The sequence below is a fragment of the Hippoglossus stenolepis genome, chromosome 2 (genome assembly GCF_022539355.2).
Source record: "Hippoglossus stenolepis isolate QCI-W04-F060 chromosome 2, HSTE1.2, whole genome shotgun sequence".
NCBI lineage: Eukaryota > Metazoa > Chordata > Actinopteri > Pleuronectiformes > Pleuronectidae > Hippoglossus > Hippoglossus stenolepis.
Genome location: NC_061484.1, coordinates 1,052,575 through 1,072,094, shown reverse-complemented (window position 1 = coordinate 1,072,094; position 19,520 = coordinate 1,052,575). Strand labels below are relative to the sequence as shown.

General features: G+C 38.5%; 1 protein-coding gene across 5 annotated transcripts in view; it reads left to right on the top strand.

Annotated features, from left to right (window-relative positions):
- The window catches only part of tenm3 (teneurin transmembrane protein 3), a 172,884-nt gene that overhangs the window by 101,662 nt on the left and 51,702 nt on the right, over positions 1–19,520 (top strand). For 3 of the 5 annotated variants that reach the window (XM_047342758.1, XM_047342757.1, XM_047342762.1), the window contains 10 exons: positions 1,093–1,212; positions 1,592–1,675; positions 3,066–3,190; positions 5,357–5,606; positions 6,597–6,698; positions 7,974–8,168; positions 10,382–10,582; positions 14,100–14,285; positions 16,042–16,068; positions 18,574–18,582. In XM_047342758.1, the coding sequence (XP_047198714.1) occupies positions 1,093–1,212; positions 1,592–1,675; positions 3,066–3,190; positions 5,357–5,606; positions 6,597–6,698; positions 7,974–8,168; positions 10,382–10,582; positions 14,100–14,285; positions 16,042–16,068; positions 18,574–18,582 (1,299 nt within the window). The remainder of the gene's footprint in view (positions 1–1,092; positions 1,213–1,591; positions 1,676–3,065; positions 3,191–5,356; positions 5,607–6,596; positions 6,699–7,973; positions 8,169–10,381; positions 10,583–14,099; positions 14,286–16,041; positions 16,069–18,573; positions 18,583–19,520) is intronic. The other 2 variants (XM_047342763.1, XM_047342761.1) reach the window with 2 other exon arrangements.

Here is a 19,520-nt window from a genome sequence, read left to right as displayed (position 1 = left end):
TTTCAGCGAAACTCGTCACTATATTTTTTAGCTTCTTTATATATAAAACTATATTTATCTGAAATGTTCTGTTACTTCCTAAATATCTCAAAAGGATTCTGGCAGAGAGAACCATTCTTGCATGACTGTTACCCTGGCCAATAATCCTCTTACTTTATCTCTCTCTCTCTCTCTCTCTCTCTCTCTCTCTCTCTCTCTCTCTCTCTCTCTCTCAAATATACACACACACACACACACAGACACACACAGCCCCTGTCGATTAGCCAGCACTCTCCCGCGACCCTTTGCTCCTCTCCTCACCAGGAGGGGTGTTGGATAATGGGTTAGCACAGCACGGCTCTAATTTAATGAGGCAGAGCAGTGTGTATGTGTGTGTTGGGCAGGGGGTTCTCACTAATTGGTCCGACTCTCTCTATGATATCTGCTGTGTGAGGAATCCAGTCCACACTCAAGACTACATTCCTGTACAAAGCCACCAACACAAACAGAATACTACTTTTGATTTTACCACTTTTGATTTACCATGTTCTGTCGTTGGACGGGGTCCTTTCAACATATTCAATATGTTAGTTTGTTTGATTTGGCTGTTTTGAACATGATCTAAATCACCAAAATTAATTATTGTGGTCTTCCTATGTTAAAGGATGTGTTACTTTAGGTAAAGTTTACATCTTGTATTTGTTTCCTGTGTCTCATTTCATAGACTGTGAATAGTATGACCATACAAGCCTAGCTTAGATTTCTTTAAAGTTAACACACTCCACTCTTTCTATTCCTGGGTACTATGTGTGTGTGTGTGTGTGGGTGTGGGTGTGTGTGTGTGTGTGTGTGTGTGTGTGTGTGTGTGTGTGTGTGTGTGTGTTTTCATATTTTCTCTTTTGTCATCAAATATTTCCTTTTATATCCCTCCATCATTTCTGTCTGTCTTCTTTTTCTCTCCTGTTCTGTTCTCATTTCCCCCATTTTTATCTTAACTGTCATATCTTTCGCATCATTGTATTGTTCTCTTTTCTTTCCATAGCCCTGTGCAATGTATTAACCTGCTTGTTCCTGTCCTTGCTCCCTCTTCCTCTCCACTTTGTCTTTATCCAGCTATGCACCTGTTTGGTCTAAACTGGCAGCTTCAAGAGAGTGAGGTATATGGAGCATTTGAAAATGGAGGAGGTGGAAGAGATACAACCCCTAACACCTTTATGGTGTCCACAGATAATGGTAAGTCCCACTTTAATGCATTTGTATTCTTTCTTTCCTCAGGAAAAGCAACAAATAATATAAGAAAGGTTGCCAACAAAAGTGTTGGTTCCATTTTAAGTTTTTCTGAAAGACCAGAATTGTTCAAGAATCAGTGTTGATGATATTGCATAATACATGATATTGCCATCTGCTGGTCTCTGCAGTGCCTCTTGCTTTGTTTGCACTTTCTCAATTCAAGACAAAATGTAACTTGTAACATGAAAGTGACACATTTTTATTTTCTGATATTATCAATTTGAGGTCTCAGTCTACTCGTAATAGGAATTAATCACCTAGATCCTTCCGGAAATTACACAATAGCTGGACCCTCTGTTAATTTGTTTTGTAATTTGTGCAGGTAAAATGTCTCCTCTAGAGAACAACACCATAGACACAGGAGAGGTGGATGTGGGTAGACGAGCCATACAAGACGTCCCACCAGGTCGGTTAAACACACACACACACACACACACACACACACACACACACACACACACACACACACACACACACACACACACACACACACACACACACACACACACACACACACACACACACACACACACACACACACACACATATATCTTCCTGTCCTCTCATCCTATTTTTCAAAACAAAACAGGAATGAGTATCATCAATGGCTATATATATCAATGGCTAAGGGATGACATATCATCCCTTAGCCATTGATATATATAGCAGTTCTTGGCTGACCAAAACTTGGTTCAGCCCAGGTTTTCCTCATCAAGATCTGAGCGTGTGCACATGAAAGGGGTGTGTTTACTGCGTATGACCAATCACAGACATGGACAAGTGTATCGAACTAGAGCCACATATTTCACAACGAGGAGAAAACAGTTATATTAGAAAATATGAGTAGAACAAACACATTATTCAGACTAAAAGAAACACACTTAAAGCTGCTTAATGCAGGAAGAACAGCTGGTAGAACATCTCTGATTGAGTGAATGTATAAGTTACAGAGCCCCCCGGTGACATTTGGTAAAAAATATATATCATGTGACCACGATCAGATTACTCGTTCAGCATAAGTTACCATGGTGATTTACCTGAAAAGAAGTGAACGAGCTTCGTAGGACGGGAAACCCTGAATTTACCCTGAAGTTACCCCGATAAGTGCAAATCCAGCTTCATAGTACAGGGCCCAGGGCAATTGAGAGCAATGACAGTACAGGAACTTGAGTATTATGATGAATCACTGTGTAACTTTAGTTTACCTGCTACTGCTACCTATAAGTGCTTATGAACAAAAGACAAATATTTTCCACATGCATCTATGTGTATGTGTATGTGTATCATAATGCAAGCAATACCATTAACTATCCCAGAACACTGGGAGCTGAGTCAAGGACAAACACACTTGAGCATAATGAGCTATAACCAGACATCCCAGGTCCCAACCTACTTTCCCCTTTGCTTGAAAAGCTCCAGACTTTTGTCAATGGGACAGGTCACATCCACAAAAAATGACTTTATGACACAGAACATTGTTAAGATCAGATGCAAGGATAGATGCAGCTTCCACTTGGGTATATTGACTATTATTCTTTATTATCAGATGTCCTTAATATACATTTTCCTGGAGATACAAAAAATATGGGAAATTCTAATAGAAAATGTAAAATGTATATATTGCATTGCATGTATTGAAATGTGAGTGTTGGGTTTTGTCAGATCCATGACTTGTTTATTTCACTTTAATGTGAGCATATTGATTCATATATGGTTTATTGAAGGAAAAATTCTGAACATGAATCAAAGACTGTTGAAATACTGACTGAATTGACTGGTTTGTTGTTCTATTCAAGGAGTATTTTGGAGGTCCCAACTATATATTGACCAACCACAGTTCTTAAAATTCAACATCTCCGTCCAGAAAGATGCTCTTGTTGGGGTGTATGGACGTAAAGGCTTACCGCCCTCACACACACAGGTTGGTCACACAAACACATGCATGTGCAATTACATTTTTATTCATTTGTGTATCTTGAGTAGGTTTCATGAATTTTCTACTGCCAAACTCTTCATAGTGTATTTTTTTTCATACATGATAATTAGCGAGAATGAATCCATAATTCTCAAATCAATGCACCCAACTTAACACTATGACTTTCAGATCTTATGCATTGCGGTAAAAGATAAAAACAGGCAGACTATGTTGCTTTTAAATTAACAATAATCAATGAAATTGATGTAGAAGTCTTCACAAAATGTATAGTGATCAAAATGTATGGTTTTACTGTGAGAAGCATATGTCAATAATAAGGGTTTTACTCCAAGTAAGAGGGAGACTGAAAGAAATCTTTCTTCTTCATTGCTATCATATATATATATTAGAGAGGAGTCATGTATCGTCAAAAGTATGGGAACACTTTACATTCAAGACTTCAAATAAGATAGCTGCAAATGTGCAAAGCTGTGAACCTGAAGGAAAACATGTCTTGGTTTACTTGCAGATCGCAAACAACCTTAAGGTTCATACCACAGTGATGCTCTTTTGCTGTGTAATCTGCTGTGCACAAGTTTTCTTTTCAGGCTTTAATGTAAAATGTTCACATAGGCTACTTTTAACAACGGTTGCTTCCCCAGCTCAAGGAGGAGAATGAGAACAGCAGTGGTTGAGAGACCTATAAGCTAAATGAGTAGAGCGAGCACCAACAGTGAACAAAAAGTAGTGAAACAAAGACAGAAAAAAATGTAATTTACTAGACCAGCTTTGTTCTAAAGCACACAAAAAAATCAGCTGGAAGATCATTGCTAGGTTTTCTGTAAAAACAGTCAGACATGAATTCAGCTTTTTAAACTTTTGTTAACCAAGTTCGATTATCCAGAATTAAGTTAACAGTTAACAACAGTTTCATTTCAACTAGTCGTTAATTTTGTACTTGTCATGTCAGATATCTGTAACATCATTCTGACTAGTTGTGACAACATTTTTAATTCTGTTTTGACCACTCATAACTCCAACGATGAACAGTACCAATTTCTAAATAGGTTACATCGCATATTCTTTGTTGTAGAGTTCTGAGTGTGTCTGTGATATTAGTTTATCTAATATCATTGTGTATTTGTTTCCCTTGGACAAACCATGTTTGATCTAGTTTTGTTAGATCATCCATTTATCCATTATCTAGACCACTTACTCCAGCTGACAACAGCTGAGAGGCGGGGGTGCACCCTGGACAGATTGCCAGGATATCGCAGGACCACTTTACAGAGACACACAACCATTCACACTCACATTCACAGCAGCCGACCCTCCCACCCTCTGTTAATTTAGATGAAATACAGTAGTTTGGGTTATTATTGAGGTAATTAATTGGTAGTCTTTATTGAAGTGCAGTGTTATGCAGATGACGCCCAGCTGTGCCTACTGCTGAAATCTTTTTAACACTCATTCAGTATTAATCCCTCAACTGCATTGAGGCAATAAAATCCTTAATGGCAAAAAATCTGATTCTTTTGAATGCAGTCTTTTGTTGTTGTTGTGGGGGGGAAATGGTGATGAATACAGATGCCTGCTGTCATTAAAAGTATTTTGAGATCAAAACATCAGCCACCCCAGGTTTGAAGGTGGGAGGTCTGATATGTGTTAAGTGTTGATGCAGTTATTGTGAGTGGCACTGGAGAGGCACTTGGGAAGTCCAGGTGAAATTTCAAAAAGGAAATAGCAACCCCACTGTGTGTGAGCCAAAATGACCATTGGGGGAATTGTGAATGTCTAAAATTTGATTCTGCCACTATTGACTTCCCAGTGGAATTGATAAATGGTGATGAAAAGGAGGGGTGCTAACAACATGAGGACTTGTTTAATCTTGTCTCGAAATGTAATGGATCAGTGGAGGGCGAAAACAAGACAGCTAACTCTTTACACAAGATTGTGGTCAATCCACATTAAGAGTTTGATTCATTCCATATTCTATTTTAGATCAGTTGAATTTTGGGAATAAAATGGAATGTGTGGGAGACAGTTCTGTCACCCTGACATTCTTTGCAGTTTGCCCGTTGGACGTCCTCCTCAAGGTTGCCTTTTATGCTAAATGAAAGTAAAACTAATCTTCTAAAAATGTTTGCATATTTTTGTATTTTTGTCTTCCAGTATGACTTTGTGGAGCTACTGGATGGTAGTCGTCTCATTTCCAAAGACAAACGAGCGCTCAGTGACATGGATGCAGGAAATTCATATCCAGCTCGTGTGCATGAGGAGGAGTCTGGCACCCGACACATACGGTCCGTGAACGTACACGAGGCTGGTTTCATCCAGTATCTGGACACAGGAATCTGGCATCTGGCCTATTACAATGATGGACGCAATACAGAACAAATCATTTACAATACCATCGTCATAGGTGAGACAGCCATGTATTCTATAAAACTGTATGTCTTGTAATTACTGTTGAGTTACTGTTAATGTATGTAGGTGCGCCTCTACAGTAAACAAATCCATACAACATTGTCTAATAAATGTGATCACTACCAGTTAAACTGTATGATGGAAGAAGGCTGTCCTAGAGATTTGTTTTATGTGTGAGTCTAGGTGTGTGTTGCTCGAGCTGGCTGCGCAACTGAGTCTCAGTGGAGCTGAGAGTGTAACCTACCGCAGTGTAGTTTGAAGGCTAACATGGTGGTGGTTAATTGGCATCATGTTTAGTAAGGATGAAGGATGCAGGTAGCAGGTTCAAAACAGGGTCTAAAGTTGAAGTGACCAATTCTTTCCGGTTCAGGGAACCACATTAGCAGCCAGGGTTTAGACAGGAGCAGATTCTGAGAAAGAGCAGAACTATTTCCTTTCCTTATTGGACTACAGGAATATATAAAGTCCTTGGATGCAGTCAGAAATTTCATTTAATTATTCCTCGGAAATCTTAAAGTCTGCTGAGTCCATAATTTTGGCCAATTTGTGCCGTTAGGGCTTATGTTTTCAGGAGGCCAAGGCAAAACATTATATTTTAATAAAAATACACTGGCATTCTAGAATGCCCCGGCAGTACAGTCAGACAGGCCATTTCCAATGAAAAAAATCCAAAAGTCAAAGAGGAGGGAACAGAGCTGGAACATGAGAAAAGTCCAAAAGTCCCTTTCAAGGGGCCGATCATCTACAAATCCTCCTCTAACACGTAGTGTGTAAGTTGGGATGCATAGTATAGTATTTAGTGTGTGTCTTTTCCCTATCTATATTGTATTAAGGCACATGTCATTTAAATTATTTGCGACATGATGATGTGATATGCCTCACATAATGTACATTTTTGGTGACTGAGTCTTTATTTAGTATTTTATTTCTCTCTCTCTCTCTCTCTCTCTCTCTCTCTCTCTCTCTCTCTCTCTCTCTAAATCAGAGTCAATTATGGAGTGTCCGCAGAATTGTCATGGAAACGGAGATTGTCTCTCAGGAACATGTCACTGTTTCCCAGGATTTCTTGGGCCCGACTGCTCTAGAGGTAAACACACGCACGCAAGCAGACACACACACACACACTCCCACCTACAGAGAGGCTGTAATTGTTGGGAGGTTGTTATCCCAGTAGTGTGTGTGACTCTCACACTCGGCTGAAGGCTGAAGGCTGTGCTGTGTTACTTTTCTGTTCCTCTCCACCTCCACTGCCTCAGTTGGTTCAGCCATTTTGTTTCAATGACTGGTTTAATACTAGGACAAACAATATCCAAAACACTCATAACAGTTTTGTGGCTTCATCAGAATCGGTTCATCTCTTTTCCCACAGACTCTGTAGCACTGCAGTATTGAAAACCTGCAATACATCACACTGAAAGCACAGGAAACTGGCTTTATACTACCTGAGTAATTAAAAGACAGTATTATCCCCTTAAGCTGAACCCCAATCCAAACTAATGATGATGATCTTCCTTTCAATAAATGTGTGCCATCTCCCAGCAAACTGTTCCTAAACCAAGTGGTTGTTTGAATGAGTCAGAGGAAGGCCATCCTTTCTCGTGCCACATGGCAGACAGGGATGTTGCCTGTTTGTGTGGTTAGCGTTGATGCAGAAGTGCTTGCAACAATAGACTGATAAAACATTTGGAGGAGTTTATTGCACACATTAACTGTATTTACTGTAAAGAAACTGTCTAAAATATGCAGAATATTTGAAAACTACATCATATCATCCTCTGTGTTATAGCTGGCTTTTCGCTGTGCACATTTGATTTACAATGTGGTCAGACAACATGTGTTAAAGGGTCTTAAAGGTTATATACACAATACTCACTGCTACTAGATATTGCATCTCGACCAAAAAAACAACCGCAGAGGGAGTGTGACTTCATTCTGTGCTCAGGACACCATTGCTCCACTAAATCTTTACATCAACAGTATTATTGGCTGCAATATTAATGTTTAAAATCCCATATATATAATCCTTAGGAACTGCCCGAGAGACCATTAATAAAGGACTTCTTACTCTCAAAAAGGCCATAGGGCAATTCAAAGTTTTATGTTACCATGATGAATGACTACATGAAGGGCATAATGTAATAAGTTGTCATTATTACATTATCGTGCACATAGACAGTCATTTCTTAAAATAAAATTAACCCAAAATTTGATTTAAAAACAATCTTATGTTTTTAGGACTGACTTATTGCATGGTGCAGACGGTGAAGATGAACAGTGCCTAAAGGGCCCTGTGGGGTTCAGGTTTCAGTCCATAAAGCCAATATGTCCACAGTAACTGATCCATTTCTCTGAATGTGTCCAGCTGCCTGTCCAGTGCTGTGCAGTGGTAATGGCCAGTACTCCCGTGGACGCTGCCAATGCTACAGTGGATGGAAAGGTACTGAGTGTGATGTGCCAGCCAACCAATGCATTGACATCCACTGTGGAGGGCATGGCATCTGTATTATGGGTGCCTGCATCTGCAATACTGGATATAAAGGCGACAACTGTGAGGAAGGTAAGAACAATTTCTTCCAAGAAATCACAAAAAAGCTTAATTTGGTGAGGTTCTATGTTTCTGGCAGTCGTTAGCTCCCATGCTCTCTCTATTTTGACTCTCTTTTGCATAATTGTCTGTCACAAAGATATATAGCTCTGTGAATACCTTTGAACATATTTAAACGGGAACATAAATAATTGATTTAGCTCACACTTATGGCTGCCCATGATATTTACCTTTGAAACCGAAACATTTATCCAATTTGTTATAATTGAATAATAATTTATCAATCGTTTCACTTGCAAATTTTACATATTTTTACCTTTATTGTTTATTTAGGGAGCCTGACAGGGCATTTAATAAATTCCTTCTACTTTTTAAAGCACTTTCTAAATGATTTTTTTAATTGATAAAAAAGCAGCCATGTGCAGTTATAGAGAAAATTGTGGATGTGATACATTGAAATGCATCGATGAGGCTCGTGAGGCTATTGAAGATGCACACCTCTAGCCCAAATTTGCCAGATCCGTCCATATAGATATATATGCATATAGATATAAGGATATATCTATATATAGATATATATACATACACACACACACACTCATTCAGATATATTTATCAGGGGACAATAACCAGATTAGTTTCATTAGTTCAATCCTTGGTCACGCTAATCCCTTTTTAGTGAGCAAAAGATTAAGAGAGAATTTGCACTGAGCAAAAAAGGTCTAGGTCATGTTGTGGGAAACTCTGGAATGTGGGATCTGTTTACATCAGGGTTGGGGAACCTTTTCTCTCACGGACTATTTTCATTTATACAACCTTCTTTGTGGACCCTACGGAATTATTGAATACACTAACCTCCTTGCAATGGCCGGAACTGTTTATTTTTGGCGTGGCTTCTTATGACAGAGGGAAGTGATAATGACTCTTAGCAAAACAACTTAAAACAAAATCAAACTAAGCCTCACCCTCTGTAGTAACATGAAATTTCCTGTGGTGTCCTTCAGTTTTTTTCTATTACCTTGTGCCATATCAGTAATTAAATATAATTCAATTAAATGCTACTTTATTTATATAGCGCCGAATCACAACATGTATGATGTCAAGGCACATTGCATAGTAAGGTCCAGACATTATTATGGTTAGAGAAACCCAACAGTTCCCACATTGAGCAAGCTCTTGGCGACCGTGGAGAAAAATAAACTTTTTTAAAAGGAAGAAACCTCTTCTGCCTCGATGGGTTGGGGTGAGAGGGGAAAAAATGGGTGAGAGCGGAGAGAAGAGAGGGAGGGAGCAGGAAAAGAGGGTGAGCAAGAAAAAAAAAAGTCCAAGGACATTTGTGTAATTGTTGTATTTAAGCACCGTTAAATTGGTTGTTAAAATGAAAATAATAATAGTGATACTCAAAGATGATTTTATTAATAATCACAGGACCCAGGTATAGTAGCAGTATGTCTGCCTCCTGTACCCAAACTTCTTTGGTTTGGTCCTTAGCCTTTTTCTTTACAACTCATCCTGTTGAGCTGCATGTATCAGCTGTAATGATGCCACTGCGAGCTTCAACCCTGGTTTTAAGGGGGGTCATGAAGAGGGGTCAACTGACACAAGTTGAATCCTTCAGATAGACCCCCAATGTGGGTCTAACAGGAAGCTGAAGCATTACCCTCTCTCTATCTTGGAGATATGCTCAATGTTTTTGCAAAAGTTATATATACTTTTTGGAGATCTTAATGGCTGCGATTTGTATGTCTTACTGCTGGCACCAGACAACATATATATATATATATATATATATATTAGGCTGTCAAAATTAACGCATTAACGCAGGATGATTAATTTGTGGAATTAAGGAGTTAATTTTTTTAAATGTTAAATGTTCTAAATAATATCATCCTATATTTGCTCAGAGGCATAGCAAAGAGACAGCCACATTTAATTATGATGTGGTATGTTTTAGTTTGAATGATTTTTCAATCTTAATAACTCTATCATTTGGACTTGTCATCAATAAAAAAACAAATGGTAAATGTATATATCCGCCTTCTGTCATTTATCTTTCCGTTCCCACAACAATATACACAGAAAATGGTTTTTTTTCGGGCATTTAGAAATGGTGATTAATCTGATAAAAAATATCTAATACATATATATATATATATATATGTTATAGCTACAACATATAAAGCTATTTTATCTATTAACTATGTCTCTTCCTTTTCTGTCTCCAGTGGACTGCATAGACCCACATTGTTCAGCCCATGGGGTGTGTATTCATGGTGAGTGTCACTGTCAGCCAGGCTGGGGCGGAGCCAGCTGTGAGATCGCCAAGGCCATGTGCCCGGACCAGTGTTCAGGTCATGGAACCCACAACGCAGAGACCAGCATTTGTACCTGTGACCAGAACTGGACTGGACCCGACTGCTCTTTAGGTGTGTGTCAGAAGAATTACAATAATTTGTTGTTTGTCATTCCAACGTGACCTCTATTAGTTTTTCTGACCTGATGCCTCAGTTGATGGCACAATTTGACAATGTTTTCCAAAATATAGACGTGATGGTTGTTTTATGATCTGCAAATGCCAAGGTTATAGTCATTAGGTTTATCAACAAAATCTACCTCCACACATCTTGGAAAACCTGGAAATTTGGAATGTACTTTCCCAGCCAGTGGAAACAACCTGGAAATGACCAAATATCCTGGAAATAATCTTTATAGTCCAGGATTGCATTTAGCCCCTTACATAGCCACCTACGTAACATAAGAAGAAGCTGTGCAATATGACATAGTATGTTGTGTTTTCCCCTGTAACGCAGTGTCTCCACCTTGTGTTGGCTGTATTCTCATTACAGAAGGCAGTGAAGCAGTGCAGGAAGTGTAAATCAATCAATAGAGCTATAGGCTTCTAAAGGTGTTTGGTGTGTGTGAGACAACCGATTACACTATGACCTGTTAAACAATGCTTTGACAATTACTTGCATAAGGAGCTTTTTTCCTATCTTTATTCAAGGGTGTGGTCTTTCAGCTTGCTTTCTCTATGACTTTGTGGAATAAAAGGACAGGGGAAGTCCATATAATAAAGCCGTGGAGGGCGGGAGTGGATGAACCCGGTTAAAGAGTAACAGCCCGCTCAGGACGCTCTGAAGTAAAGCGAACGCGCCCACAACGAGGAAAGGATCATATCATTCATTTCATTGGTTGACCAGTGGTCAACACCTTACCTGGCATTCTATTGGTTGGGGAATTTCGAGACGGTTGTCGCATAAAAAAATTCCAAGAGCCGAGGATAAATCTGAGAGCAGACGATGAGTGCAAGCACACAGTTTGAGCAGAAGCAGAGCAAATTTAAGTGCAAACAGGGGTTATTTGAGTGCAAGGGCAGGATTTTGATGAAAAGTAATACACAATCTGAACATAAATTCAACAAGTCATGCGCTCAAACTGAAAGACCACGCTCTTGAATAAAGATAGGAAAAAGCTCCATACTTGCACCCCTCAGTGTACCTCATAGTGTGATTTGCTGTATTTTGAAATTGTCAAGGAGGTAGTGCATAATCATTATTTGGTCATTGGTTCAAGCCACTGTTTAGAATGACTGCTACAATTCAAGTAAGGTGGTAGTGTTTATATGTTGAGGAGACATTGGTAAGAAAGTAAAAAACAAAATCACATTCATGACTAACAAAAAGAGGTCAGACAAACTCATTGTGCAGTTAGTAATGATGGATGTTGCCATCACCTGTAATGAAGAGACTACATCATGTACCCTGCGTCCTAAACAGGAGGAATAAAAAGGTCTACTGTTGAATATGCCCAAACAATTGGTGTCCTGAATTATCAAGACAAAAGGGTCCTGGAAGATGATTTCTTAAAAACAGTGGGAAGCTGGCATGTAAACAATGTGGTCATGGATAAAGGAAACCCAATTTGGCTGTTGAGAAAAGGGGAACAAATAATGGCCTCTGTTATTATAGTCACATTCATCCAACCGAAGCTTGTGTGGTGCTGTAGCTATGCTACAGTATTTCCATCATGAGTCATGATTTTCATGGCCACAAAATGTAAGCATAAGATAATGACATTTGAACAAATGACAAATGTCTTTTTTTCTGGTACTGAAGAGAGGGAGGAACATAAAGAGAAAGGAAGAGAGAGAGCTCTAAAGTGACATAAATGATGTAAAAAAAGAAGTGAGATGGAAAATCACTGGAGGAGGAATGCAGATACAGTAACAGATGGCTTGACATAAAAACAAAGACAAGAGGAAAGGTGTGTGTGTAAGTGTGTGTGTGTTTTATTTGTATTACCTTGAGCTGTGCGTATTGTTTTGTCAAAACCATCGAACACACATCAAATTAAGTACTGTCTCATTCTAAAAACACACACATACTCAAATGCAATACATTACATATGCACACACATATTCACAGACACACACTGGCATAGGCCCTGATGTGTGGCATTTATGCTTTCTCTTTTTCTTGCCTCCCTCACTCATGCACATATTTTGAATTAAGGGATTCAGTTCAGACACAAGAAAGCATACAGGCAGAGTTCAGTCAGATAGCTACACATACACAGGAACAGGTGAATTAGAGACAGACTTATCACACATTATCAGGACACGTCATTATGGTTAGGAGTAGAATCAGAGCTTTCTCCTGTGTTTCTTCTACTCAGCTCCTCAGTTCAGTGTAAATGAAACGTTATGTGAAAGTGATGTATAACATATGGCATTATGTGGATTCAGGTGCTCCCATTGAGATTATCAGTGAAGAGATTTGCCAAGACCCTGTCACATTCTGGTGTGAGACAGTGAGCGGTCTCTAGTGCCATTATTTCCAATTCAATCACCAACATGCTATGAGGTTTGATCATATGAGTTGATGTTTGTGGTTGATATTTTTCAGCTTGTTTCCATGGCTTGGCTTGTGATCATGGCAACTGCAGGTTTTCATGATATCTGAATTATACACATCTTCTTCAGCAGCAAACAAATGATTTACTTACAGCAGTGTTGAGTCATCATCCCTTTTAAGGTTTTAGTATCTATATTAGTGCCAATGAAATGTTTATCCCAAATGTATATGTGTAACACTACTAACCATATCCTTAATTTCAGACGGCTGTATTTGGCCTTATGAAGAGATAGAAGCAAACATAGAAGCAACCTGGACTGTATGGCTGTAGGATTGGATGCTTGGTAGCTTGTAGCAGCTGAGTTGTGCCCTGCTGCCATCCATTCACAATACAGAACAGCATCTTTGTAGCATTGCAAATACAGCAGCACTCGCTGTCTGAAAGTGGTAGTAGGTTTACAAACATGAGCAAAGTTAGAGCTATAGTGTGAGTGAGACCCATTCACCAGAGAGTTTTCTGATGTCAAGGACAATGACCTGCAGGTCACATAGTATTGTCTGGGATGAGTTGCACAACTAGAGCTACCTGTGTTGGAGACAGAGCTTTTTCACAAACATTCCTCTGACTCTCAGACGGGAGATGAAAAAGGTGCTGGCTGCTGCAGTCTTCCTTTCATAGTCAGGCTAATTTGTATTCTGCTTGACATCAGCTCCTCGGTTTGGTTTTTAAAGCATAAACATGCCCAAACAGTTTGTTTCACCCTCTGTACAATTGTCTGCCCCGAGTTCTTCACCCAGTTCCTCTCTGCATGAAAATGTGTTTGCTTTAGCAAGAGAGGGAAGCTTATTCTATACTATTATACTACTATTATTATTATATACTTGTTTACACATACTGTACATTTTTTTATTCAGATTTTTCATTAGTGGAATTGGCTAAGTACACATTATGTGATCATGATGTATATTTCACACCATGCAAATGTATAGTATTGTATATGCTGTAAATGACATTTACTTAAGGAATGTATTGATCCTCCACAAATCAGTAAATGATTTGAATGCATGATTTTCTTTCTTTCGCCAACAGAGGTGTGTGAAGTGAACTGTGGCAGTCATGGAGTCTGTTTTGGTGGTGTGTGTCGGTGTGAGGAGGGCTGGACAGGGACTGTGTGTGACCAGAAGGCCTGCCACCCAATGTGCAGCAAGAACGGAGTGTGTAAGGAGGGGAAGTGTGAGTGTGACCAGGGATGGACAGGGGAGCACTGCAATATTGGTGAGTCGATCATATAAGCACACATGCTCTAAAATACACACACACACACACACACACACACACACACACACACACACACACACACACACACACACACACACACACACACACTACAGGATAAAGTGCAAGAATGGAAAGTAAGAGTGGTACTAAGAAGTATCACAGTAGGCATAATTATACGAATGGAACTTATAAATTTGAAAGCAAATATTGTGCAAAAAAAAAAATGAGCATGTTTTCTGGAAGGTCATGTATACAATGTGTTCTGTGCAAAAACATAGAGAAAAACTAAAGTTTTACCTTTGAATGGCCCGGCTGCACTGAAAAGGTTATACACTCTCATGTAGCAGAATGTATGATAGATATATTATTTCTTGTTTCATCATAGTTGCTGCAGGACAGGATTAGATGAAATGTTGCTTCTAATTATATGGATGTCCACGTTTGTGTAAGGTATTGTTGCCATTCAACAAAACTGGAGCTACAATAGTACCACTAGGTTGACAATGCCGCAATAGCCTTTAGAATCCTGATCAGTGTCTCAGTGGGAAAGGTTGCCAATAACTCCTTTTATAACCTGATGTTAGGCCAATAAGTTAACAACCCTGCTAAAAGCCCCATCTCATCACCTTGTTCCTGACTATAATCACCCATATAATTGAATTTATCCACTGGAATTGAAATGTATATAATTTATATTTAAAAAAGTCAGTCCAGGATGTACATTGCAAGAATAGTATTCATCTGTTTTCATTTCATTTTGTTCATTTATATTCTAAATATTAAATGTAAATGGGGTATCCATTGATCTGCTTTCGCCATCATAGACTCTAAATTGAGACATGACATAACAGCTCCCAAAAAGTGAAGCCAAATCACCGTGATCATCCCCTGGTGGCTGCCTCTCTATAGTTCATGAACCATGCCTCCTGCATGATAGCAGATGGGACTTCGACCAAAGTGAAAAGTCAATGTTTAATCATTTTTTTACAAAGATAATTTCTGTTATTTCAGGTAGTTCTCATCACACTGATGTATGTTCAAGTGTTGGTTTTAATAGTGATTTGATAGAGGTTGAAAGGTCATGATTGAAAGTTAAGACTGTGTGAAATTCCAGAAGCTTTCATTCGATCATTTGCGTTCATAGCCCCTGCAGAGAAACTCTGGAGGATCTTAGGAGTTCAATGCATAACCACTGATAAAATGAGTAGAGTGACCTTTATGGCAGCTCTATTAACAGCTGCTCATTGGTTTTAGATGCTGTCACTAAGAGTCACACAACAGTGATATGAGATGAAGTCCATCAGGAGCTCATAGCTTATTTGTTCACACAGATTCTACAGCTAAGGATAGGATTTCTGCTGCTGTCCCCCTGTCTCTAACCATCACGTTTACACCTTGCATTAGACTCTCGGGGCAGAATCGTTTCCACTTCAGAAACTGGACATTGCCCAACTTACATTATGTCCTTTGATTTTTCCGAAAGCCAGAGCAAATCATTGTTTAACTAGTAAATAATGGAATATAAACTAGTCAGTCTGACCCTGGACCCTGAATATTCACTTTTCTGTTTCTGTCTATCTTTCTTTCCTTTCTCGGTTTCACTGAACCTCTTTTCATTTGTATCTGTTGCTGCTTTCATGAATCACTTCTGTGATCAGCTGCTGCTGATATTTGTTTGGGTAGTTCCTCTGCCTATTTTTCTGGACTAAAGTCTCTGTCAATCCCTGTCTTTCTTTTTCCTTCCTTCTTAAAGCTCACAATCCGGACATTAGAGTCAAAGGTACAGTACTCTTCTCCTCTCCTTGTCATGAGCTTTTTTCTCTTCCTTCCTTCATCCTTTGCTATTCTCTTCATACTGTGGTATTTATATTTTCAGACAGTTTTCTTTAAAATTTTGGATATCTGGAGTACATGTTTTTTGCTCTCATCCCCATATCATTTGCCAGCTCTGAGGACTTGCACTTAAACATTAATGAATAAAATGTAGTCCTTAGCCAAATAAACAATGGCTTTATTTTTAATTTTTATTTAAGTAGCAGTCTTGGACTTTTAAAATAGAATATAAATTAAGAATATATGTAACTGTCTCTGTGTATATTGTTCAAGTAGCTTTACTTTTTTTAGTTTTAGAATCCTGTGTCTCTCTCAACAAAAATTACAAATTATATTGGTGAAAAAGTCTAAGCTGAGCATTAAGCAGTATTTTGTTTTATTGACATCCAGCATTAGCTTTCTGGATCTTTTATTGTTTTATCATGAATTGGTTTGACATTGATGACAACTAATATTTTAATCTTTACGTATGATACAAGTCCTCTTCACCGTCATACTATAATATATGTTGATCAAAAATGAAAATAAGCAAAAATCACCTCCTTGGTGGAGGTAACAGGTACTATTCCACTCCTCCAAAAACACATGAATTGTTGTTCAATTCATTCCTATGTTGATACCGTATGTCGAACTCTCAGTGGCTTGGGGCAGTGCAATGGTCAGGACATGTTTTTAACTCTCAGAAAACAAGCTCAGTACAAGCATAGACAAATATAATATTGAAAGTATGTTGTATGATTTAGAAATCCTGGCTTTGCTTTAAGCTTTGTTTCCCTGTGAGCTGTCCCCTCTGCTGTCCCTGTTGTCTCTTTATGCACAATTGTATAGCTATGTGTGTGAATGGGTTCAAGCAGTCTGACTCACACAAACAGCTTTTGTACTAAATATGTCATTCATAACTTATTTCAGACATGGCATTTTTGTAATTGCAATTTTTTTGCACGATTGCATTTTTAATTTAAATGAACTTAAGCTTCTGACTGCGCAGCATGGGAAATTATGTGTAAAGACTTTATGTATAATTGCTCAGAGGCAATTCAATGACCAAAACCAACAAGTTTAACTATATTACGTCTATCAGAAATCTCCTGGAAGTAGCCTGTAAAATATAGATTTTTATGATAGAATGCAAACTTTAGCCAAGTTGAATTTAAATTTGATGTCTATAGCACCAAATCCTAACATACATTATCTCAAGGCACATACCATAGTAAGGTAAAGACCTCACAAAATGATAGAAAAGCCCACAGGTCCCTCAAGAAGCAAGCACTTTGGTGACTGTGGAGAGAATACATTCCTCTTAACTAGAAGAAAGCTCTAGCAGAACCAGACTCAATGTGGGCAGACAACTGTCATATTTAAGTTCTGTCAGACTAGTTGTTATTAACATATTAACAGTGCTATTTATTGATGTCTTATATGATAGCAGTGCCAGTTAATAAAAAATCATCATCATCATCATCATAATAGTCATAATGTTGAGTCATGTCAGATGAGAGAGAGAGAGAGAGAGAGAGAGAGAGAGAGAGAGAGAGAGAGAGAGAGAGAGATACTAAATAAAGACTCAGTCACCAAAATGTTACATTATGTGAGGCATATCACATCATCATGTCGCAAATAATTAAAATGACATGTGCCTCAATACAATATAGATAGGGAAAAGACACACACTAAGACAGAGATTATGCTTATCCCCCAAATTAGGTCAAGCCACATCAAATTGCACACACTTCTAGATAAATATTCCTGCTTTTTCATCAAGACCGATGCATTCTTCTCTGGTAAATTGGTGAAAATATCAAAACAACACAAATCCTGCAATGTAAAAAAAAAGTGAAAAAAACATCCCCTGATCCAGATAAGTAACAACATATAATGGGTTCTTCCGGGACCCTTACCTCATCATCCCACCAAGTTCTGTGGTAATCCATCAAGTAGTTTTTGTGTAATGCTGCTTACTGACAAAAACACAAACAAACAAATCCAGATGAAAACATAACTTAATTACCATGTCACATTTCATACAACATTCAAACATCAAAATGGTGTGTGTGTGTGTGTGTGTGTGTGTGTGTGTGTGTGTGTGTGTGTGTGTGAAATTTCTGTTTGACTGATGCAATATCACAAGTTGTTTAAGAATCGTTCTCTGGATGATTTATAATAATTTTATACGATTTTTTACATTTATTAGATTTTTTATCTGCCTTTTTGTCCTTCTTCCCTCTTGAGTGATTAAAATCTGAATGAAGACAGAAGACAGGTTCTACTGCCGTGTCTCTCTCATCTTTATTGCACCCCCAAGATCAAACTCTTCCTTCCTGTCCTCTTCCTTTGGCTGCCATTTCCATCTGTCCATCACAGAGAGTATATTTGGCGGTGCTGCTTTTGTTTCAATTTACTTTTTTTCCCTAATTTTCCTCCCTCTCTCCCTCGTGCCCTCTCCTATACTCAGGATACAAAGGTAATTCATGCCAAAAACTTAATAAAGGCCTTACTGTCCCAAAATACAACCACTTTACGCTCTGCTTTGTTATCTTGAATTTTCTTTGATTCAGTTTTTTTTCCTAAGTCATCCTATTTTTCCTGTTTTGTCCTCTTTTTGTCCTTTTTTTCTTTCAGTCTTTAGTACCACTCAATGTATCTGTTTGTCTTATCGCGTTATACTTCTGCTGTTACTTCTGCAGTCTCAATTTTTTATTTGTCCTGTTTGTTTTTCTCCGATCATTATTGTACCAGTCTCTGATTCTCACACACAAAATAAAAAAGAAAGAGATGATGATGCACGCACGTACATAAACACAAACACATACCCAAGGTGTGTGACTCCTGTTTTGTCTTGCATCCACAAGCCTGTTATGTATATATGTCTTAATTCAGCCAACTGCTCTCTGTCTTTCTGTCTTCCATCTAGCTATCTTCACATCCCTGTCTATTTATTTCTCTTTTCTCACCCTCTGTCCCTATATCTTTACCTCCATCCCTCATTGTCTCTCTCTTGCGGGGCTATGCTTGGTTCTCTCTGTACTCTCTGTTTACAAATCTGTCTATCTGGTTGCCAGCCTCAATGTCTATTCTGTGATGGAGGAATGTCAACACAAGCATAAAGTATAGCCTTCGGAGGCATGCAGTCCAAAACCCTTTCCTCCCTATACTTTGTGCGCTGTGTATCTGTCTACCTGTTGTGTTTTCACATGGATTTCTAATTTTTTTAGAGAAGCTGCTATCTTTCTCAGCTGGCTGGATGTAAAATGTCCTAAATATCTGATTAGACTTCCCTTGGACGGATAAACTTTGTTAAATGAATGTTGAAATTGTTTTTCCACTCAACTTTGAAATTGTTTTGTTTATATGCCCTGATTTCCCTCCTCATATTATGTAACAATAACATATTATTTCTTT